Source organism: Pelecanus crispus, chromosome 1 (genome assembly GCF_030463565.1).
Source record: "Pelecanus crispus isolate bPelCri1 chromosome 1, bPelCri1.pri, whole genome shotgun sequence".
NCBI lineage: Eukaryota > Metazoa > Chordata > Aves > Pelecaniformes > Pelecanidae > Pelecanus > Pelecanus crispus.
Window position 1 is genome coordinate 177,989,805 of NC_134643.1, and position 26,115 is coordinate 178,015,919.

General features: G+C 38.8%; 1 protein-coding gene across 3 annotated transcripts in view; it reads right to left on the minus strand.

The window, feature by feature from the left end:
- NDFIP2 (Nedd4 family interacting protein 2) overlaps window positions 1–26,115 on the minus strand; it is a 53,253-nt gene that overhangs the window by 2,359 nt on the left and 24,779 nt on the right. For 2 of the 3 annotated variants that reach the window (XM_075711024.1, XM_075711032.1), the window contains exons 4-7: window positions 18,612–18,671; window positions 15,321–15,408; window positions 6,681–6,805; window positions 3,454–3,520 (exon numbers count right to left, since the gene is read on the minus strand). In XM_075711024.1, coding sequence (XP_075567139.1) covers window positions 3,454–3,520; window positions 6,681–6,805; window positions 15,321–15,408; window positions 18,612–18,671 — 340 coding nt within the window. The remainder of the gene's footprint in view (window positions 1–3,453; window positions 3,521–6,680; window positions 6,806–15,320; window positions 15,409–18,611; window positions 18,672–26,115) is intronic. The other variant, XM_075711040.1, reaches the window with a different exon arrangement.

Sequence of the window (26,115 nt, forward strand, 5' to 3'; positions counted from 1 at the left end):
TTAGAAGACTACCCGAACCACAAAACTTTAGAACTGTATAAGATAAATGTATTGCAAGTCAACAGGGGGAAAAGAAAAAAAAACCAAAACCAAAACCAAACACAAACAAACAACAGACAGACAGTACAGACTGCTCTAGCAACAAGCCAATAATAAATTATAGTAGATTATGGCTTGAGATTTAACCATCCAGGAAAATGCACCTGTCCAAGAGGAGGAAGAACAACAGTCGATTCAAAGAAAATTACTCAACATGTGTTATGATTACATTTTTTTTTTGGTCAATTCCACATTTCAAATTATTTTTAAATATTTAAATTTAACTGTGTTTGAAAGAATATTTCAGCTCTGATAAGAGCAACAAGGGATACAGAATGGTCACACAGAAGTTACAGTTGCAACAATGGAAATCACTAACATGATGTTGCCAACATCATTTTATCAACTCAAGAGATTCACTGGACATCTGAACAAACAGACCCAGAAAAACACATTGTTGCATAGTGGACAGAGCTCTTTGGTCCATTTTCCTCCACTAAGTAAACTTCAACAGATTAATCCATTCATCAGTTGGATCAGGGAGAATCCAACACACATAAAACAATCTGCCCAAAGAGTTGGGGGAGGTCAAAATCTGAATTCCCCATCCAGTGGAGAGAAACATGAGCCTAGAGAGCAATTCTCCTCATTTAATGAACACACAGGTACTTTGAAGGTATATGCTCATGTGTATATATACACCTGTACATTAAGATTCCAAAGGTTCAAATGCAAAACTAAACTGAAGCTTAAGAAGTTTAGCAAAGAATTTCATCCTTTTCATCATCTTACATCCTAACAAACAATCTCTATGATTGCATTGATATTTTGCTATGTGATGCACTTTTTCTTCCTGCTCTCCAGGTTGAGACTCTGATTATTTTTTTCCTATAGTCTTTTCTTCTCTGAATTCCTTTTACTTGTAAATTTTTGTTTTATGTACTTTCTGCTTTTATTTACTTGTTGCTTTTTTAAAACCAAAGCCTGAGTAGGACACACACAAAAAACCCCCAAACACAAAGAATGCTCTGCTAATGACTGCAACTTTGACCTACACCAGACACACTTCTGTGATTAAGGTGAATTCTGCACAGAGAAGAAAGCACTAAGATCTGGATCAAAAGTCTACTACAAAAGCTGCTACCCAGACATTACCAGAGATAGTCCCACGTTCAACTGAAAAGCAGCTGAAATAGCAAAAGGTGGGCAGGCAGCTCTAAGGTGCCTGAAAGCATACCTTCTGCATTACACATGTTGGAAAACCAGTCCAAGTTCAATCCATGTTTTATATTTCCCTGTTTAGGGAAGACAAAACAAAACAAAACAACACAACCCACCAATATTTTCCATTGTGTTCTTCAAAAAGAAACATTGGCTAACATTTAAATTTAAAAATTAGAATTGTCTCTCTCTTCAATTTGTTCACTGTACATGACAGCTCCTTGGAAGTAGACCACTTCACTTCTCCAGGAAGAGTGAGCAGATTTTTCCAGACATTGAAAGAAGGGAAGGGAGCAGAAACAGACAGGTGACCACCAGAAGAGAGGAGAAGATGGCGATAGGTGGGCTCAAGTATGTCAAAGGACTATGCAAAAGAAGGACTCCAACTCAGTTCATTCACTTCTGAAGAGATGCAGGACATGCTACTTCACGTGCTCTAATGGGAAAGTTATCCAAAACAATGAAATACAGATCTGGTTGGCAGAGCTCCCGTGACTTGATAATACTCCTCCATGTCCTGCTAAGTAGCTCTGTTGGGTCAAATCCTTCTATGGTGTTCTAGCAATCTCAGTATATCCACTTTATCAGTTTAAAAACATTGTTGACATATTTCATGCAAAACATTCATAAGACAAGGGAACATTGACTGCTGAATGCATACTGCATGCTTCACAGTGCCTTTTATTCCAAGGCATAAACTTTGTGAGTTAAAGTAAAAGAAAAAAGAAACCCAAACCTTCAAACAGTTAGGCTGAAGATAAGGCTTTCCTAAATCTAAGAGAGCTAACTTCTGAACAAGTGCTGCAAAAGACGAGGAGAAAGAGGAACTACAAAGGCACAGCTTTTTCCATAGACGCAGTGGGGGAAAATGTTAGGGGAAGAACACACTATTTTCATCCAAGTGAAAACAGCATCGAACGCCTATTTCAGGCACCACAAGGGGTTTGTTTTAATTAAAGGTTTATCTAGAGATGTTTGTACCTGTTAAGAGTAATTTTACTTGCTACTTAAATGCAATCACCTCAAACAGAATACGAAAGTGTTCGAGGGACGGGTGCTGTGATGTGTTAAACATTTGCAGTTTCTATGTATCTCAAGCAACCAAGTGCACAACAGTGCAGCTGAGCAAGCTGAGTATTAAGAAGGCTGATGAATGTCCTCAAACTTTACTAAAAGCCAGACAGAGAAAGTTTTAGGTAACATCATTTAAGATTTCTGGCAGTCACAAACAGTCAGGATCTCAGTGTTGTTTGATTGGGTGGGTTTTGGTTTTTTTTTTTTTTTGTAAATTTTCTCAGCATTTCATTCTAACATTCGCTGTTAGCCATTTGAGTCAATTGACTCAAAGGGAAGAGTGCCACCTACTGAACCAGCAACAGTTTACTACGCTTCCAGAGCTAGAAAATAACATAGTCTGTAAAAAGAAAATCTTTTACAGAAGAAAATCTTCAGTAAAAAGAAAATCATTCCAGATCCCACATTCAAATTACAAAATCCACAGTAGGAAAAAAGGTATAGTGGTTGGGGCTTGGTATATCCTAATTAAAAGCAGACAGAATAGTAGAATTTGATGTGTGTAAGACTTTGAACACGGGCAGACAGACCTCTTAAGAGAAAGCTGACATCATGTGAGCACTGTGATCAGAAAGCATGAAGCCATTCTCTTGTCCAACTGAGAAACTACTGATGCAGCATGCATTTCAAAGGACTAGAAAAGGGCATTTTGTGACCTATGTACAGGACAGCAGACTCCACCTTCCCAGGATCAGTCACATTTCTTAACATTTAATACTTCACATACAGGTTTATACCTGTAAGTACTTGGTATCACTCACTTTTCAGTATGTTCTCTACATAAAGCCAGAGTTTCATTACACAGTTTTGCATCCCTAGATCAGTAGAAGCAACTTAAAAAGCACAAATTACAAGTCTCAGGTGTGTACATAATTACATATGCAGAACAAAATTTTTTGAGCTGAAGGTTATTTGAATAGTCCGCAGTTCACACAGTAACACCACTATGGTAACCAATAACCTCGTGAATACTATGGAAATAAAAAAACCACACAGAACTATCAGCAGCTAAAGAAAAACACATAGCTAAACATGTTACAGAACTCTTTACTTACAATGACACGATTCATCTTTAAATACTTCCACATCAAAACAGAAGTGTTTTCAATTGCCACTTACCAAGTACAAGAAATATCCACCAAAGCCAGTACTGTCCATTGAAATATCCAGTAAAGTAATCTGAAAACTGAAATTCATACACGAGGCTTAGCTGCAGTAAGACAAATGACTAAGACACATTTAATGCACTATGCAAATACAGAAAACACAGAGGAAAAAGCAAATTTAAAAGTAAATTATTCAACTAAAATTCAAAACTGGTATTTGTGCAGCAGCTTAATTTACACTTCCAGTATCAGTTGGTCTGTGACAAAGTTATTTTAAACCCTCTAAAAAATATATGCATATGTGTGTGTGTAAAAAATCCCAAACTTGTATTACTTGCCAGAATCATCTCACATTTTCGATTATAATGAATCACCACTTGTCTCTTTTCCTTTTTTCCCCCCAATGCCTGCCATCCCAAACACATTACAGCAGCCTGCTGCTTTAGATATTAACACCAAAAGCCACATTAGTTTAATCTTATCAGACAGGGATGTTCTGCTGACCCCTCAAAAGGAGAGCTTTTGACCTTCTGTATACCCCCTACTGTTAATCGCTGCCAAGAATACCAGCCCCATAAAGACCCCCAACTCATTAAAGTCTTTTCATTTTCAAACCAGCATTCAGTTCCCAGCAGTGAGCTGAACGCAACTAAATGAACCTTGAAGTGGCATTTCAACTGTTCCTGTTAGTGACCATGGTAGACAGTTTTGTCCTCCCTGTGGTGTGGGAGGCAGCTGGAGGGCAGGGTGTGATGGTATTGGAGACAGGTATCTGTACCTTGACTAGACTCCAGACGGCATGCTTCACTGATAAAAAGGCTAATCAAATGTCTCCAAAACTCACATAAGAAGTACGAATGGGGAGATGTGGGAAAAGTTGCCAGAAGGAATAAGATAACCTATTTAGTAGCTCTGCACACTTTTCATACACTTCCCATCCTACTATCGTTCAGTATGTTTACTGCATCCTGACACAGTGCTTCCCATTTGCCATTTCTAGGACCTTTCAGTAGTATCAACCAAGAAATCACATAATTTGGACACGTAATTCAGTTCACTCAGAAAAGAAAAAAAAAGAAAAAAAAAAAAAGAAAAAAAAAAAAAGAGGATACTGGGCCACATATGCAACCAGATAAAAATCCAAGACATTTAAGGAACTCTAGACACAGTTGTTTTTTCCTTCAAGTAACTGTGCACTGAGATCCACATGTTTTCTCCAGAAGAAAGCCAGATCATGTGAATTCTTTAATGGTTTAATCCTGTACTGTATTAATTTCTATGGGCAATCCAAGAAAAATATATGAAAAAACAGAATTGCTAAGTTGAATGAAAGAATTGGTACTTACATTATCCCTATATAAACACTAGCATTTCTATGATTTGGCAGAGTAAGCATTTCATATTTTGACACTTCATTAAAATACCAAATGAATACTCAATTCCCAGGAAGCTGACAACATTATTAATCCCATCTCACTTGATAGTCAGTATTTTCAATTCTCTAAACATATATACCAATACACTTTTTTTAAAGTTACAATTTCATTTTATTGGAAAGAAGATTTACTAAACGCAGCAATCAAATACTGGCCTATGTGCATTACTCTCACACTTTCTTTAGGCAGAAGCAGCCATGGCTTCAGAAGTTCCCCAACAGCAACACTGTGCTTTTGCTCTTTCCCTCCCCACACCCAGTAAAAACTGATACAGAAAGAGCGTACGTGAACTCAGACTGTTAGACACTATAAAGTTTTGCACTACTGACCCTGAGTGAGAAAGGGCACCACAAGCCTTCAGAGAAACTTGAAACAAAGGAACAGAACAATTTTGTGCGCACACACGTGCTTGTGTGTCACCATTAAAACAAAACTGTCGACATACACCTTATGAGCTTTCTGCTATTGTCTCTAGAAAAGGAGACAACACAGGAAGATAATAATCTTCACTGTGAAAAATAACCACCCCTGAGGTCTTGGAATTGGTCAGCTCTAATATTTAGAATTAGTAACAGATTATATAAAAGAATTTAAATATAGTCTAGAATGCAGTAATTCTTCAAGGAAGTTTAGCATATATTAATTTTGTATTTGTTATGAGCACATTTTCAAGCAGATAGGAATAATAAAACTGACAAAATGAGCAAGTCCTGCCCTCTGTTTAGTATGCCTCAAAGGAAGCTGAAAATATCCCCAGTGAATGCATAGCTAAAAAATACATGTCTTCTTGTTCCCTTAAGATAAATTTCATCCCAAACCCTGAATTCCAACTAAATACACCAGAATCACATCTGGTCCAGAAGCATTCCCCTGCTCTGGGGAAGCAAAAAAACCCCAAAACAAAACAAACAAACAAAAACCAAACCAAAATCACCCTCAGCTCTAAGGAGGATACAGGACATGTCCAGAAAGGACCATGCAATCTCTTCTCTCTACAATCCTTGTATTACTGTGCTAAGACCAAATCAAGTTAAGTTATAGCACATGCAAAGGGGGGAGGGGAAAAAAATATTCAGAGTTGGCAGAACATAAAAGATGGCGAAGTTATCCAAGATCTCTTTCTTCATTAGACAGGATGAGATTTTAAATGTTGCATCTCACAGACATGTAGAATTCAAGTTCAGAAAGAATCATTACGTTTCATCTAGCATCCACTTAGTCAGCTAAGTAAGTTCCATTCAGCTAACAGACCTTTCTGAAAAGTATCTAGCCTTCCAGTGAAAATATCAAGAAATTGAGCATCTAAGATGGTAAAAGTTTGAGTAACTTCATATTTAATTTTGACTTGATTCAGTATGTATCTTAAAAAGAATAAAAGAATCAGATACAAGGAAGAAATGTTTTCTGATCTTTTTTCCCCCTCTGATAGGCCGAGCCATTTATAAATCTTTCATATAGGACACTATAATACCAGTGACATTTTAGGTTTGACTTCCTCCACTTCTTCTGTATGCTTTTAAATATTTGTGCAAAGAATGAGTCATTCTGCGTTTATTTTAGTGGAAAGCTGAACATAAAATGCTATGTCAGATAAAAATAGATTAAGCTTCATCATTAGTAAGCACATATGAGTATATAGCAAGTAAATTCTCTACTAAAGTGGAAGTCAGAAAATTCTAGGCATTCTGATAAGCACTGGAATTTAATATACTGATTTTTAATTCCATTACTATATATCCTTGAATAAATTGTTATGGTTTGGTTCTGCAAACAGAGTCTGTACAGCATGCATCAAAAAACATACCCGTACAATGAGAATCCATTTGATCAGGGACAGACCAAATCCACAGATTGCACCATACCTTCCAGCTATGGTATTTGTTATACAGAAGGATAAACAAAATCCAATCCAGTTGAAAATAAACGCCACTATAAAATAAAAGAAACAGTAGCTTCTGTTAATCTGTATAGCTAAGCAAACAGACTTAACATTAATTTAACTTTTAAACTAATAAGGACATGCTTACACAGTCAGTAATTCCCTTCCGGTAATTCAGGCTTTCAGAGATTGACTTTGAACCCAGACATTCCCCATGGTATAGTCACTTAATAACAAAGCAAATGGTAAACAGGCTGGAACCTACTACTTTAAACAAGAGAAAATTCCAACATAAAAGAAGGTATTACATTGCTACAGAAATCTAACCAGATGACACTAGACATGAAAAGTAAATGCAAACGAAGGACTATAACATACAAGACTTTGATTAAAACAAAGGAAAAAAAAACCTTGCTACACTTTTATAACCAGAAATACAGTTATATGCACACATACGTGCATGTATCAAGGCTGCATATTCAGCTTTATCCAGTTTGGATCAAACAGAATAAAAGTATCCACTCTTGCTCTGTAAACACAGTATAGAAATGAAGATAAATTGAGAAACTGATGTTTCATTGCTTACTGTCCTCTCTTTTAGATCTATATTCAAGCATAAAATATAAGAAGCCTTGGAAGTTTTACACAGAAGCTTAAGAAATCAAGAAACAAAAAAGCAATGAGTGTAACTACCACTGTTACTTCAATTAACACTTTTACACAACTCCCAGTAGTTTCACAATTTAAAGTTTCATATCTGCTTATGTACTTGGCAACCAACAACATCATCTGGACTGACTTCAGTTTGCGTGCATCAGGTCAAAGCGTGGGAATTCCCAATTAGGTGACATCCCACCTTCAGGAGTACGTGAGGGCAACTAATGAGAAAACCATCAAACAGAAAAGCTGGGGGAGCTGGTGGAAGATGACAATTCAGGAGTTCTGGAGAGGACAAGATGGTGGAAAATTGAAAACATTTGGGAGGCCCACAATAAACACAAAAACCACTGAAGAGGCAAGCAGGAATGGAAGGAGCGCAGAGGGGAACAAAATCTCTGCACACAAATCCGTAATGCTTTAAATCCCCAAACTTAGGGAGAAAAACAAACCCCGTATAAGATTCAGACATTAAATGACCGCAGAAAAAGAAGTCTGTCTTTTCAGTAAAAGTTTGAACACTTAGAGCAAAACATTAGGAACAGAAAATTGCTCAATAGCTTTCTTAAATAAAAGTCAGTTTGGGAGGGTTATCTATAAACAACCACTTTTTTTGTAATTTAAAACCTTGTTATAACTCCTCCAATAATCCACATGAAGATGCAATGATTTGCTCACAAATGCAAAATTAGCCTATAACACTGCAGTGGGATTCCATGAACTGTAAAGAAATTGAAGTTCCAAGAGAAGTTTTGGAAGACTTTACATCAACAGTCATTTTGTACAGGTGAGAAAACATCTTGCCTTGGACAGAGCCAACAGACAGTGGCAAGGAGAAAGCTTACTTTTATGCTAATTACTAATCTTTTTTAAAACAAACAAACAAAACAAAAACTCACAACAAACAACTTTGAATAAATGCTGATCCGAATTGGTACACATAGAGAAGGAAAAAAAGAGAGCATTTCTATCACATAAGAACACTGTGACCCTAACGTTTACCTATCTTTCCAAAATACAAGAAAAGCGTTTACATTTGAGAAAGCCTGGATACATTGTTTTGAAAACAGAATTTCCCTATTCTAAGCAAGGTCTCCAAATCCGCCATACTTTTAAGAGTAATAGATTTCAGAAGGTAGTTCTTCAACATGTCTCTGTTCCTGTCTCAGTGTAACAGTTTACTGCTCTCTCCGTTTTTCCCCACTACTCAAGCTAAAAAAGGGTGACTTAGACTGTGGCTCCAAAGACAGGCATGCAAAAAAAGGACAGAAGATAGACCTGTTTCTGATGGACTATGCAGACTAGAGGAATTCCAGAATACTTACAATTTTAAAAGGTATATTAAAAACAATAAGGATTTTTGTAACACCTGAAAAGTTTGTACACGCATTATAAAAATTAGAGATTTCCCAATCATAAATATAGGCGGGGAAAAAATTAGTTCTTACAATCAAAGTTGAACACAGTGACAATTTTACCCTCCTTTCATTTTGACCTACAGGAATATTCAAAATAGAATCCAGTCATCCAATGAGTATTAGGTGGATACTTAACACTAAGTTGGTTGCCCAACTCCTAAAAGCAAAGGCATCAGCATGTTGCTCACAACAGCTTTTTTTTTTTCCTTTAACCAGTGTGCTCTTCCATCAATTTATATAAGCAGACAATGCAAGTGGGAAAGAAAAGGCATAAACTATACAAAAGTTGTAAACTATGCAAGTTCACATACCCTAATAAAAGTGGACTATATACAGAAGAAAAATCTCACTATTTAAGTTTTGATCTGTAACCATCCAGTAGAAAAATTCTGTAGTGAAGACCTAATCAAAATTCCCTGTCTTCAGCAGTATGAAGAACGTATTACTTCCACCTCTGTAAAACCTAGGCAACGTACTAGGGAGATTCTCCCAACACTGCCTTGGTGTCGCATCATTTTAAGAAACTTAAGATAGGCGACAATAACATGTTTTCAATCTTTCCCATTGCTTCTCTCTCACCTCCCCTCTGTCCTATTGCTACTCCAAAAATCATCTTCACTGTCTCATTCTGGTTGCAAAATCAATTCTTTCCTTTCAGAAATGCATCTGCAACAAGTAAGACTTTTATCTATCTTCCAACTGTTCCAAGCGTTCTTAACTTCTGTTTGCTTATCCTCTTAATGCAGCCAGGTTGTCTGTTCATCTTCTAGGCTCCCACTGCAAGACTAACCACTCTGCAGCAAGAATTGTTTCCCATCCCAGAGATTGCTAGCGTTTGGATTCATACTTGAGCCAAACTTTCAACTATTGTCCTCTTTCTTTTAATACATTTCAGACATTTAGATGAAACTTACACCGACTGCGCTGGCATCATAATTTCAGTCTCCTTCTTTGCTACTCTATCACCATACAGACAAGTGCAACTGATAAAAGTAAGATTTCTGAGTTTTATACATTCCTGAAATGCCAACAAGAGGAGCAAGTAAGTCTATGTTAATGCAAATCACATAAAAAGAATATAACCATTAGAGTTATTTCCTCATGACAACAAAACTCATAATGAAAAACGGTCAGAAGTTGCTTTTTTGGAGGAGAAGGGTTGGACTAAAGGTCTCTTTTAATAAAAAGTCGTCTTGATATCCAACGTAGCACCCACAATTATGTTACACTCGTATTTCTCTTTATGGTTTGCAGTAAGATAATCCCAGCCAAAACACAAAGCACAGGATATTCTGAATGTTGTAAAAGTCTTAGAATCGGACACACAAAATAAAGCTATCCATCAGCTACTTCCATACCCAAAGCCCTCTTCTGAGGGGCAGCGCTCAGCATACGATTTTTCATATCAAGCATTAAAGTGAGAAATAAATCTTTTATCTATTGACAATTCCAAAGAAGCTGGAATAAAATAATTCAACTTGGTTTTGACAAACAAGCTTGTATTTCTTGCCATTCTTCATTCTCCATTAACTACAGGGGCAAGGCAAAGATAATGTATGAAGCTGTACTTTCTCATTAATAATTTATTAATCCACACTTGCTTTTTGTCAGTGCTCATTAAGTTGCAAAGCAATGTTGACACATCCTTTCATTCTACTCCCACAATTTACACTAAACAAAGAAAACTTAGTTTTTCAAGTTAGTAAACAGTCTTGTGCAAAGGTTTTGAGTTGCACATATTGCAATACATCAGAAGATGCAACAGTAACAGCAAGCACACTAGAACAAATCTGCCTATCCATCAGTTGTTCTTGCACTTCACTTGCTGACCTTTTTTACTTAGATTTCCACAGCTACACATTGATCACTTGTCTTAAGTTTATATTCAGTACCATGAAAAGAAGCCAGCAAAACTGGTCTGAAGACCTATGTTGGTTCCAAATTTCAACCAGGACTCAAGCCTGTGATAAGATTATAATGGCAGCTATATATGAAAAAGGAACCATGCTCAGTTACATCCTTTATTCCACCATTTGTTTGTCCAGTGACTTATTATTTTATTATACAGCAAACACCAAAGAGCTTAATGCTTCATACCTGGCCTAGGTTTACTAAGCATACTGCAATAAGTAATACTTTCCAGATCTTCACGCACCACTAGAAATTATTCTTCACATTCCTGCACAGAATTTATTCCATTCTTGAACTGAGACACATATTTGCTCCTTCCTGAAGGGCTCACCTGAAGTTTGATGATGATCACTAGAAGCATTTGCTATCAACTTCAACAGACAATTTTTTTTTTTTCTACTCAGTGATGAATGTTCAAAAACTTTGCTAGGCAATTTATTTCTACTGCTTCACTACCCTTGTTGGTAAATTTTAATTAATGCCCAACTAGAAGCTTCCTTGTTCAAATTATTTTGCATTATATCCAACATGTATGGAGAAATCATAGAAGTCAAATTCTTTCTACATTAAGAAAGAAGTTAGGTGATTGTGTATCAAGGTCAGCCAGGCTCCCCTGATAACCACAGAGAAATAAGCACTCCCAAAACAGTTCCTTTATCTCCTTCCAACATTTGCAATTTCAGTCAAATGACTTCCCCTCAGCTTCTCTTGCATGACTAAGGGAAACCTGCATAACATTCATGATGTGGACGTATAGAAGTCAGGCTTCCTAAAGTCACACAAGAGGAATCCTCCCACTGGAAATTTAGAGCATACTTACCACTGCTCAGGAAGCATACAACAGCAGGCTGTGCTCACCCTGAGCTTGTGCTACAACTCTGCCTTCCAGCTTGTGCTTGTTTGAAAACCCTAAGTAGATATTCTAGCTTGTGTACAGTTTATTGACTGAAGCATCCAATAGCTTTGAAAACTGTATGAACATTAGTTTACAAAATTCTGGTATGGTTATTACCTGTTCCAATATAGCATTTGGGATAATCTGTACATTTACATTTCTCCACATCATGAGATTTTATTGGTGTGAGTTGTACGGTGTTTAAATTGCCCAGATGTTGTTAAAAAAGAACAAATCAGATCTCTATATGAGAACTTAAACTTCAGCTGTATGATTGAACACTTTTCTCCATTTCTTCTTCCCTTATCAACCCATCAGTGAGGTTCAAAGTAATAATAGTTTTTCCTAGGTTGTAGGGACTCCGAAACTGCCTTCCATGGTTTCAAAGAATCCAGATAAGCTCTGCAATTCCTTCTGGGGCCCACAGGTGAAAAGGCTAGTTGATATTTCTAAAGCACTCCTTAAATATAAGGGAAAAAACATAAGCCTTTTATTACTGCCCAAAATGACCCCTTTCACGTAATGAACCAGGATGAGCCAATCAGACACGATTCAAAAGACTTCCACTACGGGCAGATTAAGCATGAAAACCAAGCTCTTTGGGTCATGGCAGTTCCTTGTTCTATTACCATTACAGCTGTGTTCAAAATGGAAAGAAACAGCTCAGAAATTCCTCTTTTGTGTTGTGCATACAAAAAAAAAAAAAAAAAATCACTCTAGGAACTCACCTATTAACAAATTCCTCTGGCATTCTGAAAAGTTTCTACTATGGTATAGAAGACACAGCTGACTTAAAAATAACATCACAGAAAAAACAGTCTAATAGCAAAATCTGCTGCGTTTTGCATTCATAGCAAAATTAATATATTCACTAATACATTCATTTACCTCAAGATCAGAAACTGACAAACACCAGCCCTGACCATTAGAGAGCAGATTCTTTGCCCACCAACATAATCACAGATTTCAAAAGCAACACCAATTTCATCAAATACATGACTTTACCACATATTAGGAATAATATAGGTTGTTTTCCTAATTTTTCCACTAAGTTTCTGAACGAAGTGCTAAAGCAAAAAAGACACCTGTTCATGCAAAAGACTTTTATTCTTTAGAGTATATTGCCTCATTCTATTTAGTTATGCTAAACAGAACAGTACTTTACAACTTAGATGGGAAACAGGTTTGTAACTTGCATGCACCAAGCTCCCAAAACAAACAAAAAAAACCCCAAAAACCAGATCTGGCCACAAGATGGCCTCAAGACAGCAAGTTCATGCAACGTGGGCAGCTACCACTAGATGGTAGCTACGTATCACTAGTTGATTGCAATATGCAGGTAAGCTCAGTAAAAAGTTTATTTTATTACACTTCAGTTGAACAAAATGTAATTAGAAAAAGCTAACTTCACTGTTTAAAACAAAGATAGCCTGCCCCTCCCCTCTCCCCCCCACGATCTGTCTACCAATGCTGTACGTAACAGTCACAGGAGGAGGTGGGAGAGCACATCTGGAACAAGTTCCAAGCTCCTCTCACTAAAGCACAGCTCCTGACACTGTTCTCCTGCATTTTAACTAAGTGAGGGAACTTATTCTAGGCTCTCTGTGATCTGCCACCTCTACCTGCAGCATTTAAACATATTCCACCCTGAAAAAACCCAAAAGATAGCCATACTGTTTCGTTTTAATTCATTTAAAAAGTTTCATTTTGATTCCTGCTCTCTTAAATCTACATACATCAACTTTATGGAGACTTTTAGCTCCTTACTAGAGGGATGAGAATACACCACCCACTATTTTTGATCTACCCTTATTAAGCTAAGCTTATTTTTCATTTAGTTTTCTAATTTCCCTATGAAAAACTACTGAAAATGAATATTACAGGTCTAAAATGCTAGGAGTTTTTGTGAACTCCTCATACTATGAACACAAGTAAACTTCATCAATTTCCATATGGAACTGGTATCCATAACAGCCAACACAGATCCCAATTAAGCATACGCTTGCATAAATATCTTGCAATGTGTAAACACTCATTTTATGCATTTCATTCATAGGCGAGCAAAGTTGGCAGTTAACATAGCCTCAGAATAATCAAGAAAAATTACGATCTACAGATTATTTTTGTCAAATGTGTAACAGCAGTGATCTGTGCAGTCAGTCTCAGCTAAACAGCTTTTTGAAGAGAAAGTTGCCAGTTTACCCAAGTAAATGTCTGCATTCTTGAAGTTGCACACAAGGTTCAGGGCATGCGGTTTTGGCCAACTGCACGTGAGTATCACTGAAGCCTTTCTGAAGCCTTTGATTCCAGTTCAGCTTCTGCATAGAAGGCTTTTTACTACTACTGTGCTGCTAGCTGCAAGCTAAAAAGTTTGTTTTCAGCTGTGATTTTAAGGACTTAAAACATATTAGAGCCAACAATCCATTTGTCCTCCAAGTACAGTGCTAATGAAGGACTGAAACCAGGATTTAAAAGCAAGAACAAATTCACACAATACAGAATTTAAACAGGTTAAATACAAGAAGTTGTAGCCCATTGGGAAGGGGAAAAAAGGGAAAAAGAAAAATGAAGCCATACCCTCCTTTTGCCCCCAAGAATATAAACCCTTCCTATGGTCCAACTACAGAAAGAGGCCAGACTACAAAACTCACTTTGTTACCTTATATATGCATTTATATATTTCTTACGTGAGGTAGACACATATTTTTTTCCCCAAGATGCAGACACCACATTGTCCTAGTACATTGTATGCCAACATGAAAAAAACCCCTTCCGTTAAAGTTCTGTAACCTGCATTTGCAACAGTTAAATAAAGAGACTGTGAAAGACATTAAAGAAAAAAGAACTAAATGAGATTTAGGTTGAAAGACATAAAGGAGATTTCAGTGGATCATGAATTAGCTTGCATCCTGATGAATGCTAAAAAGAACAGCTACATCCCCAACACCAAGCTTCCGTTCAGGCTGCCAAACACATTTCAGAAAGGGAAAAATATCCTCAGGAATTAGGAAGAAATATGTAATTGGCAAAACAGAAGCAGCTTCTTTCTAGAAGTAACTTATAATGGCTAAATCTAACTTTACTCACTGCAGTACAAAAGTTACGAGATAAGACATGCACAATGCACACACACAGTACCTGAAGAAGCGCTATAGTAGTGCTGGTTGCAATCAGACGTTACCTGAAGACAGTACATTTTTATATGCTAGTGGTTAGTTCAACCTGAAAATAAGCATTGTTGGATATGTTCCAGAAACCCACCCACAGCTATTTAATTCACTATGCTAACACCAGCAACCTTTATGGCACATCATCTCTTTCTCAAATTCGTTCTACTTAAAAATCGATTGCCAGATTTCTGTGATTTAGCCTTTAATTCAAGTTGGTAGTCCAACTAGAAGATGACAGAATTTCCCAATTCACAGTTAATGGTGCAGCCTTGCTATGCCTCAAAACATTTACTATGATTTTGCTTTGTCCCCTTATCTGTGACAGATGCCACAGAAAAAAAGTGCAACATATTTGTTACATCTGGAACAGGAAGTGTTTATATCTGTGTACAAGTAAAAAAATCCATTTATTACAGTACATTAATGCAGTTTATCACAGCTATCTTTTATATTCCATAGAAAAAAGGTACAATTAAGATATACCTCAGTAGGTCTGGGATACAAGGTAACTTACTGAAAAAGGCCAACATGAAGATGCCATCATTGCCCACTCTAAGCTGATCTGCATCACTGAAATCATCCCGTGGTGGATACTCTTCTTCCTGGATTTACAGGTTAGTGATAATTTAGTGAAAAGTTTATTTTAGAATAACTATCTGTAGGATTAAAGTATTAATTATGTTTCTAAAGCGAGCAGAAAAGTGACATTTCTGTAACACGTCCACATCAAGGAAGTTTAAAAGAAAAATAATTCATATTTATAAATCAACTTTTATTTGTTGCTTATATTGACAGAGCCCAAATTTAACTGAAAAGTTTCTGTAGAAGATAGGTACATACTGCCTATTCACCTTAAATGAAGCTAAAAATTATTTCAGGTGGGTACTTTGACAACCAAAACCAACAGAAATCTCTTTTTTTTACTGTAACTATCTTGATATGCAGCCAAACTATTAAATATTTCTTGGAAAAATCATTACATAGTATGTTCTATTTTTTTTCCTGCCAGAGAAGTATTTTAATGCTTTCCAAAATACAGAATAAAGTTCGAGAATAAGGTTAGTATCTTAAAACAAATTGCTGATGCAACAGCATTGCCCTAACCAATTTGACTATCCTAATTACCCACAAAACACTTATGCAAAGCAAAGAAAACCTCTGCGGACACTAGAGGGCGCGAGCACATTAAAAGTGTTTAAAAGTCTTCTAAACTTAAAAAGCACAGTACTTTTAAGTCAAACAAAAGTAAACAGAGATGTCGGTCAAAACGATCCAAAGATTTCTCCTATCGTGTCAAAATACAACATCTTAAAATACTGAAAGTACGAGTTTGTTTCGTTTCTCAGTCTTTGAATTTTAACTGAACTTGGCAGATCTTACGCATGCAGTTCCGTGCACAAGTAAAACATGGCTGCAACTGTAGACTGGCAAACATAAAAGTTTTCATGATGACAGCACTTACTAAAGAGAGCCTGATGAAAACTGTAGAACCAGTTAAACACACCATTTTTATACTTAAATGAGTAACATCAAAACAATGTAGGATGATACAAGTTGAAAGCTGTCAGTAGCAGCAGTAATATGGTCTAGACATGAGTAACACTCTTCTCCTGTTTTTTCTCCAATTAATCATAATGTATTAGAATTGAGATAAGAAACGACCTATTAAAAATAAAAGAAATCAAGGGAGACCAGTTCAAGTGATATTTACTTCGCTGTTTCACCCACAGCACACACTTACTACTGAAATAACATAATTCTGATTTTAACACATTACTCAGTCACTGTACCAAATGTTATTTTGTATATTAAGTTCGTAACTAAAAGGGCATTAAACACAGTGATCTAAAGCTCTGTCATGTGATTGACACATTCATCTTTGTCAACACAGCAAAATAATTTACCAGGGTATAGCAATGATGGTTAAAAATGTGCTAGAACGAACTGTACCAACTCAAGGCAGCCAGCTTTACCCTTCATAATATGGCCGTGAAATTCCAGCTGTGTTCTTTATTTCAGATTAATTAACCAAGATTAATTAACCGGATAACTTACTTTAAAAACACTGCTATTCGCCTAAACAATTCCAATGAAAGCACAAAAAGCTAGTTGAACAACAATCTTAAGAGGCTATAATTCAACTCCACATAATTTCAGATGTCCCTAAATGGTCATCTTAAGTGACTATGAAAGTATTAGTTTATTTAGCTCAACTTTGCTGCAGCTACAAGACTGAAGGGGGGGGAAGGGAGGGGAAGGAAGCGCTGAAAATACATTAAACAGAGAGCTGCAATTGAATGCGCTGATCTCTGAAATGTATGCCACAAAAGTTCCTTTTTCAAGTCAGGACAGCAAAAAGTATTTTCAATTTTTATCTCAGAAGGTCTATAAAACCCCATATAAAATAATTCTTGGATTTTTTTTTTTTTAAACTGTCTGCTAACTACTGTACTTCATACTGGCATTTCCAAACCAATTAGTGAATTATGCTCTATGCAAAATGTTGCTTCAGAAAAAGAAAATTTTGCTCACTACAATAACAAGTTTAGCAGGTTTCTGTATGTGCACAGGCTTCTCTAAGGCTTACATGTGTGAGAAACACGGGTCAACATACAACCCAGGGACATGAGAGCAGACATTTGCAAGTAGGCACTGTTCTAGTGTGAACAAATTGTAATTTATCACACTCCATGTCAAAAGGGAATTATATTAAACAGAATTCTACTTACTGTCTCCAAAAATTGGCATTTGAAAATTATCAGAACGTTTAAGAAATGAAAGTCTCCTGCGCTTAAATTACATTCAGCCTATATCTACATCATTTAGTATTATGTGGTTTTATGATCAGTCCTGCAGACAGAAGACGCTAATTGGCCACTGCTCAAGCTCCACTAATATTAGCTGTCTTTCACATTGCTCGCATTTGATCTAGTTGGTGTCAACTGCCCCAGTCTTTATTCAAAATATCATTGTTTGCCACCATTCACTGAGGAATGAAAAGGGACAATGCAGAATGACTGTCCTCTCTGCTGATGCTTAGAACTATACATAATTTCACAGTAATACTTCTATTAGATACTGACATTTTTATCAATGAGAACAATTATATACCTTATTTTTTTATATATGTTTTTTCTTTTTAATAAGAATGTCATATAACACACACAAATCCATAAAGTACCTAATACCATTTCAGTATCTCATATTGATTTTTGACAAATTTAGCCACGTTAAGGATCACAGACAGCACTTCTTGTTTGCTAAATATGCTGAGATCTCTATTAACAGAAAACTTACTGTTCCTATGACCAGAGAAACATCTAAACAGCAAAATATATTATCAACGTAAATGGCATGTCACACAGTCATTTCTCTAAGCAAAAGAACATCAAATGGTACACAGCATCTACTGAAGTTGAACTTATTAACTCCTCTGAAACTACAGTACTCTGCAAAAAGAGGACTGTTTTTTCCCCCCAATGCTTTTTAACTTCTTTCAGATTGCAACTTAGCATGGCATACAGTGAGACAATCACCTTTAATAAAGCAAAGAATGTGAGTTTTCAGGAACCCCTTGGATAACTAAACTGATATAACTCTTCTCAATGCAGTGGATTTACAGAGAAAAACTTCTGAGGAAAGGGTCAAATTACTTAATAAATCCCATAAATTATACCTTCAGCATACAAAATAATATAGAGAAGTTAATGGTGGGGGAAAAAAAGCACAATGAACCCCAGAAGCATTTGTTTGTCAGCAGGAAAATTCATAGTTAAAGTCTAAACTAGAGAGAACTATACCATACCTCTGGACGACTGAGGAATATTTCATCAAACAGACTCCTAGACTCCCTAAACTGGGCGTGCTAAGCATGTAAAAACAGAAAAACGTAAGACAAATGCAACTGAAAAGCATTAAGTAAAAGCCATTCATTGCAACATACAAACAAGTCATTTAACTGTTAGCAATATTTTTGTCCATTTATATTGATTTTTCAAAACTGACCATGAGAATTTGAAAAGGAAAACATCAAAAGCCAGGGTAACTAATGCTATCGCTACTGATGACATAGGGCTGCTACAATTTCTTTGATACATCGAGCTATCTGGGAGCATTTGAAAGAAATAAATGTTTATACACAATCTATTCCTGTAAGAAGCTACACAAAGAACTACAAAAACAAATACTGAAAGTTTCAGTAAATGTTAAGTTTAGATTGTTTGTACAATCTGTGGATGTAGGACCTATGATGAAGTCTTTAATATGATCACACTAATGTTTTTTGTAAGATCCCTACATGATTCAGGGAAAAAAAAAACCAAACCCAAAAGCTGTTTATTAAATGTACTGCCTTTTTATACCACTTTCCTCTCTTTTACTCAGTGAGTAGGTTTGTAGCCTTCTTTACTACACACTTTAGACTATACCATGAAACAATTATCAGCTTCATGTATTGCTCAAGGTAACATAAGGACATTTAACATTTACCAACTGCTCGCATTACTGTAGTGAAGAGGCAACGTATCCTCATTTTACAAGGAAGAAACTAGAGGCACAGGTCATAGCAGAGTTCACATTCATAAGAGCACTAATTTCATAAGGCTGAAAATAAAAACTGAAAAAACTACATGTTATATCACTTATGCACATTTTGCAAAGTGTGTAATATACAAGACAGATACTGTCTGCAGCTGTCACTGCTTGTGATCTCCAAGACAGTGAAACTAAGAAAAGAATTAACTACATACCAGTAGTGCAAAGTTTAAGTCACTCATCTGTTCTTCCACAGGTATTCAGAGCTAAGGATCAAAATCCTTCCTTTCAAGATGGCAAACCATTCTAACCATACATATATAAAAATATATATAACTCTAACCATAACATGACCTTCTTTTCTTATTCCTGTCATCTACCATATTAAGACAGTCTTATTACGCAGTCTTAGTCCACCCCAGTGTAAGTCCACCAGAGGTATTAAACAAGGCAGGGAATTTGTGGAAGTATCACATGGTAAGGTAATTAAAATGGCAATAATTAATACTAAAATTATGTGCCAGCACAGTTTTATCTATAAAACTGGAACTCAACTTCCAGCATTTCCTACTTTAAAAAAAAAAAAAAATAAATAAAATTTTTCCTTTTTCCCCAAATCTCAGCTTTTCAACCTTAATACTGTTTCTTCAATATAGCTTGTGTGTGTGCACGTGTGTGCTTTAAAAAAACAAAGAAAAGAAAAATCCCCCAAAACACAGAAGAAAACTGAGCAGAAATTCTATCAAACTTGAGATCTTTAGTGGTCAGCAGGACTGTGGCCTTTTGGTATGCTGAGTAGACTTCTGATACTAACTTAGTACTGCCTTAAGTCTACAACTTTTTAGCCAATCTCTGCTTTGGGGCAATGATGGTGTGTTCCTACTGTTTTTTTCCTAAGTAAGTGAAATTCTTGCCCTCTCAGCACCTATTTCTTGCATGTCACGTTCTACTGTATGTTTTAGAACAGCCAACTATGTAAAAGTTTATTTCTCACTTTGCCACCATATCCTACTCTCCTACCCCTTAACTCCAGATTCCTTCTGCTTCCCTCTCCTCTTTTCTTCAGCTCCTTTCCTAGAACCACATTTTGTCCCTACTTGGGTTCCTTTCTCCATCAATCCCAGTTTATCCTTTTCCCTCCTGTTTCTCATTTAAATCTTGCTGTAATCCTTTCATGCCACTGCTCTCCATTCACCTCTGCCTTTTCTTATTTTGACTTAAACCCATCTTCTCTGATTCCAGCCTGTGTTCACTTTGAGCCAGTTACCTCCTTGCCCAACCAAAACCAGACTTCTCTTCCCACAACACGTAAGCTTCAGAGGCTCAGAGTCTTTGTCCTTCTTCCCTCTACCTACCATTGATGCCCTTGCAGTTGAATCAAGTGGCTTTCCCCTTCCCTTCTAACCAAAGACCAAGAATAAAAAAACTACTTCAGGGCACACCAGAAATTCCTATTTCTCAGTTCCAGTGTTTTCACTAAAAGCAGTCAAGAGCAGTCATAAGGTGTACCTACTTTTAGTCTCGTGATCCTACTCTGATACAGAACATTTGAGAATGTTCTCTGGGGACAGCACATCTGCAGTCCCATCCCCTTCAGAGCTACGAGCAGTCTAAACTTGTTCATGCAAGACAATCTCTACACATTCACTGAATTTGAAGCTGTATGTATCAACTGTGGAAACCCATTTTTCAAAAACTTCTAATTTGGTGAAAACCAGGCAGATTTTCTGAGGAAGGGCAAAAGATGTTTCTGACAGTGACCTGAACTTGTGAAAAACAGTTTTCCAAAGTAAAAAAAGCTTAAAGTGACAAGACAAAACACACCGGGGGTGGGGGTGGTGTTTGTTTGTTTGTTTGGGTTTTTGTTTGTTTAGCTTTATTTTTTAAATTGGCTGAACCCTAGCCTGAGGTTTTTCCCTGTGAAATTCAGGTCAAGGAAGATTGCTTGTATGTCTGAAACTTTCACCTCACAGGGTTCTAGATATACAAAGTTAAAAGCAACAAGAATCTTGCAAGAGAGGTGCCCATGTCCTGTCTAAAGCATCACAGGACTGGTAATGGTACCCAAAAAGTTAAGGTTTGGGTTGCTACTGTTCCAAGTAAGTTTAAAGGTTTATAATTTCAGATTGAGGGTTTCATTCAGACCATCATTTCAGCAAAGTAAAACTTATATGACAAGCAGTAAGGACAGACTACATAGAATCCATGCTCCTGATAAAGTAGTGTCCTGGTTTCGGCTGGGATAGAGTTAATTTTCTTCCTAGCAGCAGGCATAGTGCTGTGTTTTGGATTTAGTAGGAGAAGAATGTTGATAACACACTGATGTTTTTAGTTGTTGCTGAGTACTGCTTATGCTAGTCAAGGACTTTTTCAGCTTCCCATGCTCTGCCAGGCGCACAAGAAACTGGGAGGGGGCACAGCCAGAATAGTTGATCCAAACTGACCAAAGGGCTATTCCATACCATATGACGTCATGCTCAGTATAGAAACTGGGGGGGGGGGGGGGGTGGCCAGGGAGCAGCGATGGCTGCTCGGGAACTGTCTGGGTATCGGTCGGCGGGTGGTGAGCAATTGCATTGTGCATCACTTGCTTCGTGTATCATTATTATTATTATCATTATTATACTGTTACTATTAGCATTACTATTTTACTTTATTTCAATTATTAAACTGTTCTTATCTCAACCCAGGAGTGTTTCTCACTCTTACTCCTCCGATTCTCTCCCCCATCCCATCGGGGTAGGGGGACTGAGCGAGCGGCTGCGTGGTGCTTAGTTGCTGGCTGGGGCTAAACCACGACAGTCCTTTTTGGCGCCCAACGTGGGGCCCGAAGGGTTTGAGATAACAACAGATTAACTAGAGTGTATTAAGGAGTCTGTTAACAGTTGCCGGTCACGATATTAGTTCTTCTGATCTGCACCATGTTCTTTTTTTTGCAGCACGCGTTAAAGCTTGCTGTCAGTTTGTGTAGTGTGCTATGCTCTGCAGTGATTCATGATCTTTTGCTTGGGAGGCTCCTTATCAAAACTCTGACCTTGAGCATTCTTTGGTATTTGGGTTTCATACAGAAGTCACTACTGTACTTCGGGTACTACCTCATAGAGAGAGTTAGCAATTATACTTCTTACTCTGAGAGGCTTGTTGTGGAGGAAATACAGAATGGCACCTTTGCTGCTTTCTTCTATGATGTTTCCTCCTTCACTACAACAACTTTCCTGTATCTTGAACACCCCTGGGCAGTTAAGATACTTCTATTGATACTTCTTGGGAATGTTGTTTCCGTTTTGATAAAGGTCAGTAAGCAGTTTAAAAATACCATCCAGAGATCTACCCCAAGGCTGGATAGTTATGAGTGGCAGGGTGTGTGGGATCGTATGCGCAAGTACCTAGGGCAGTGGGGACCTCCAGTGTTTTGGAACTTCACCCCTGAACAAGTGCAGGATCCTGAAGAATTAGTAAAGTATTTGGAAGAAGTATGTTGTCACCCTGGTAGCTCCAGAGAGACACAAATCATTGCAACATGCTGGGGACTGGCCCATGCCTATCGAGCCGTGGTCAACACTAATCAGTACCCTCAAAAGAAAGAGAAGGTCTCTGGATCTGATGACAAAACAACAAGCACTGTGGCTACTCAAACCCCCACTACAGGCCCTGCGGCTACTCAAACCCCTGCCCCAGGCACTGTGGCTACTCAAACCACAGCCATGGGCACTGCGGCTACTCAAACCCCAGTGACAGACACTGCAGCTAAACCAGAGAACCAACCTGCGCCGGTATCAGTTGCCCCTATACAGAAGAAAAAATACACGAGGAAATCAGTTCGTTTAGTAAGGGATGAAGATGAACCAGGGCCATCACGAGAACCAGAGGAGGAAGAACCCATAAATGAGATGGTGACCACCCGATCCCTATCCCTGAGTGAGCTGCGAGATATGCGAAAAGATTTCGGTCGTCACCCAGGCGAGCACATCATCACCTGGCTGCTCCGATGCTGGGATAACGGGGCCAGTAGCCTGGATTTAGAGGGTAGGGAAGCCAAGCAGCTGGGATCCCTTTCCAGGGAAGGGGGCATTGACAAAGCAATTGGAAAAGGGGCAAAACCACTCAGCCTCTGGAGGCGACTTCTGTCAAGCGTGAAGGAAAGGTATCCCTTCAAGGAGGATGTTTTATACCGCCCAAGCAAATGGACCACCGTAGAGAAAGGTATCCAGTACCTGAGGGAATTAGGTGTGCTGGAGGTGATTTACAGTGACCTGAATGATGAGCGGTTAACCAAAGACCCAGATGAAGTCAGGTGCACACAATCCATGTGGTGGAAGGTGGTACGGAGCGCACCAGCATCGTATTCCAACTCGTTGGCAATACTAGCCTGGAAAGACGACGAGGCACCAACGGTGGATGAAGTGGCTAGACAACTCCGGGACTACGAAGAAAAGCTCTCTTCCTCCCTATGGGCCTGTGTCTCGGCTGTGGAAAAACTGTGCCAAGAGTTCCAACAACTCAGAGAGGATCTGTCCTACTCCCCACCTGCACGGACCAGTGTCTCAGCCATTAGGAGTCAACGTCCCTATGCTCAAGAGAGAGGATATAGAGGATACACACCACGGGGCACCCTGTGGTTTTACCTGCGTGATTATGGAGAGGACATGAGAAAGTGGGATGGAAAACCCACCTCAACCTTAGAGGCACGGGTGCGTGAGTTGCAAGGAAAAACTATTAGAAAAGGCGGTTCTCCCAGGAAAATTGCAGCTCCAGTTTCCAGTGAGCAGTTCCCGAGACAGAGTAAGAGGGCTAATTTTACTTCCGACCTTGATCAGGGGACTTTTGATTCACATTTGCAGGAAGTGAACAGCGAATACTGTGACCAGTGTTAGAGGGGCCCTGCCTCCAGCCAGGTAGAGGAAAGGGACAACCGGGTTTACTGGACTGTGTGGATTCGATGGCCTGGAACGTCAGACCCACAGGAGTATAAGGCTCTAGTGGACACTGGTGCACAGTGCACGCTAATGCCATCAAACTATAGAGGGGCAGAACCCATTTGTATTTCTGGAGTGACAGGGGGATCCCAACAGCTAACTGTACTGGAAGCTGAAGTGAGCCTAACTGGGAATGAGTGGCAAAAGCACCCCATTGTGACTGGCCCAGATGCTCCGTGCATCCTTGGCATAGACTACCTCAGGAGAGGGTATTTCAAGGACCCAAAAGGGTACCGGTGGGCTTTTGGTATAGCTGCTTTGGAGACAGAGGAAATTAAACAGTTGTCCACCTTGCCCGGTCTCTCAGAGGACCCTTCGATTGTAGGGTTGCTGAAGGTTGAGGAACAACAGGTGTCGATTGCTACCACAACTGTGCACAGGCGGCAATATCGCACCAACCGAGACTCCCTGATTCCCATCCATAACCTGATTCGTCGACTGGAGAGCCAGGGAGTGATCAGCAAGACTCGCTCACCCTTTAACAGTCCCATATGGCCAGTGCGAAAGTCTAATGGGGAGTGGAGACTAACAGTGGACTATCGTGGCCTGAACGAAGTTACACCGCCGCTGAGTGCTGCCGTGCCAGACATGCTAGAACTTCAATATGAACTGGAGTCAAAGGCAGCTAAGTGGTATGCCACAATTGATATTGCTAATGCATTTTTCTCCATCCCTTTGGCAGCAGAGTGCAGACCCCAGTTTGCTTTTACCTGGAGGGGTGTTCAGTACACCTGGAACCGACTGCCCCAGGGGTGGAAGCACAGCCCCACCATTTGCCATGGACTGATCCAGACAGCACTGGAACAGGGTGAAGCTCCAGAACATCTGCAGTACATTGATGACATCATTGTGTGGGGCAACACAGCAGAAGAAGTTTTTGAGAAGGGAAAGAAAATAGTCCAAATCCTTCTGAAGGCTGGTTTTGCCATAAAACAGAGTAAGGTCAAGGGACCTGCACAGGAGATCCAGTTTTTAGGAATAAAATGGCAAGATGGACATCGTCAGATCCCAATGGATGTGATCAACAAAATAACAGCTATGTCCCCACCAACTAGCAAAAAGGAAACACAAGCTTTCTTAGGCGTTGTGGGGTTTTGGAGAACGCATATTCCAAATTACAGCCAGATCGTAAGCCCTCTCTATCAAGTGACCCAGAAGAAGAACGAATTCAAATGGGGCCCTGAGCAACAACAAGCCTTTGAACAAATTAAACGGGAGATAGTTCATGCAGTAGCCCTTGGGCCAGTCCGGGCAGGGCACGATATTAAAAATGTGCTCTACACTGCAGCCGGGGAGAATGGCCCTACCTGGAGCCTCTGGCAGAAAGCACCAGGGGAGACTCGAGGTCGACCCCTAGGGTTTTGGAGTCGGGGATACAGAGGATCCGAAGCCTGCTATACTCCAACTGAGAAAGAGATACTGGCAGCATATGAAGGGGTTCGAGCTGCTTCAGAAGTGGTTGGTACTGAAGCACAGCTCCTGCTGGCACCCCGACTGCCGGTGTTGGGCTGGATGTTCAAAGGGAGGGTCCCCTCTACACATCATGCAACTGATGCTACATGGAGTAAGTGGGTTGCATTGATCACACAACGGGCTCGAATAGGAAACCCCAGTCGCCCAGGAATCTTGGAACTGATCATGGACTGGCCAGAAGGAAAAAACCTTAGAATATCACCAGAGGAAGAGGTGACACGTGCTGAAGAGGCCCCACTGTATAATAAATTGCCAGAAAATGAAAAGCAATATGCCCTGTTCACTGATGGGTCCTGTCGTCTTGTGGGAAAGCATCGGAGGTGGAAA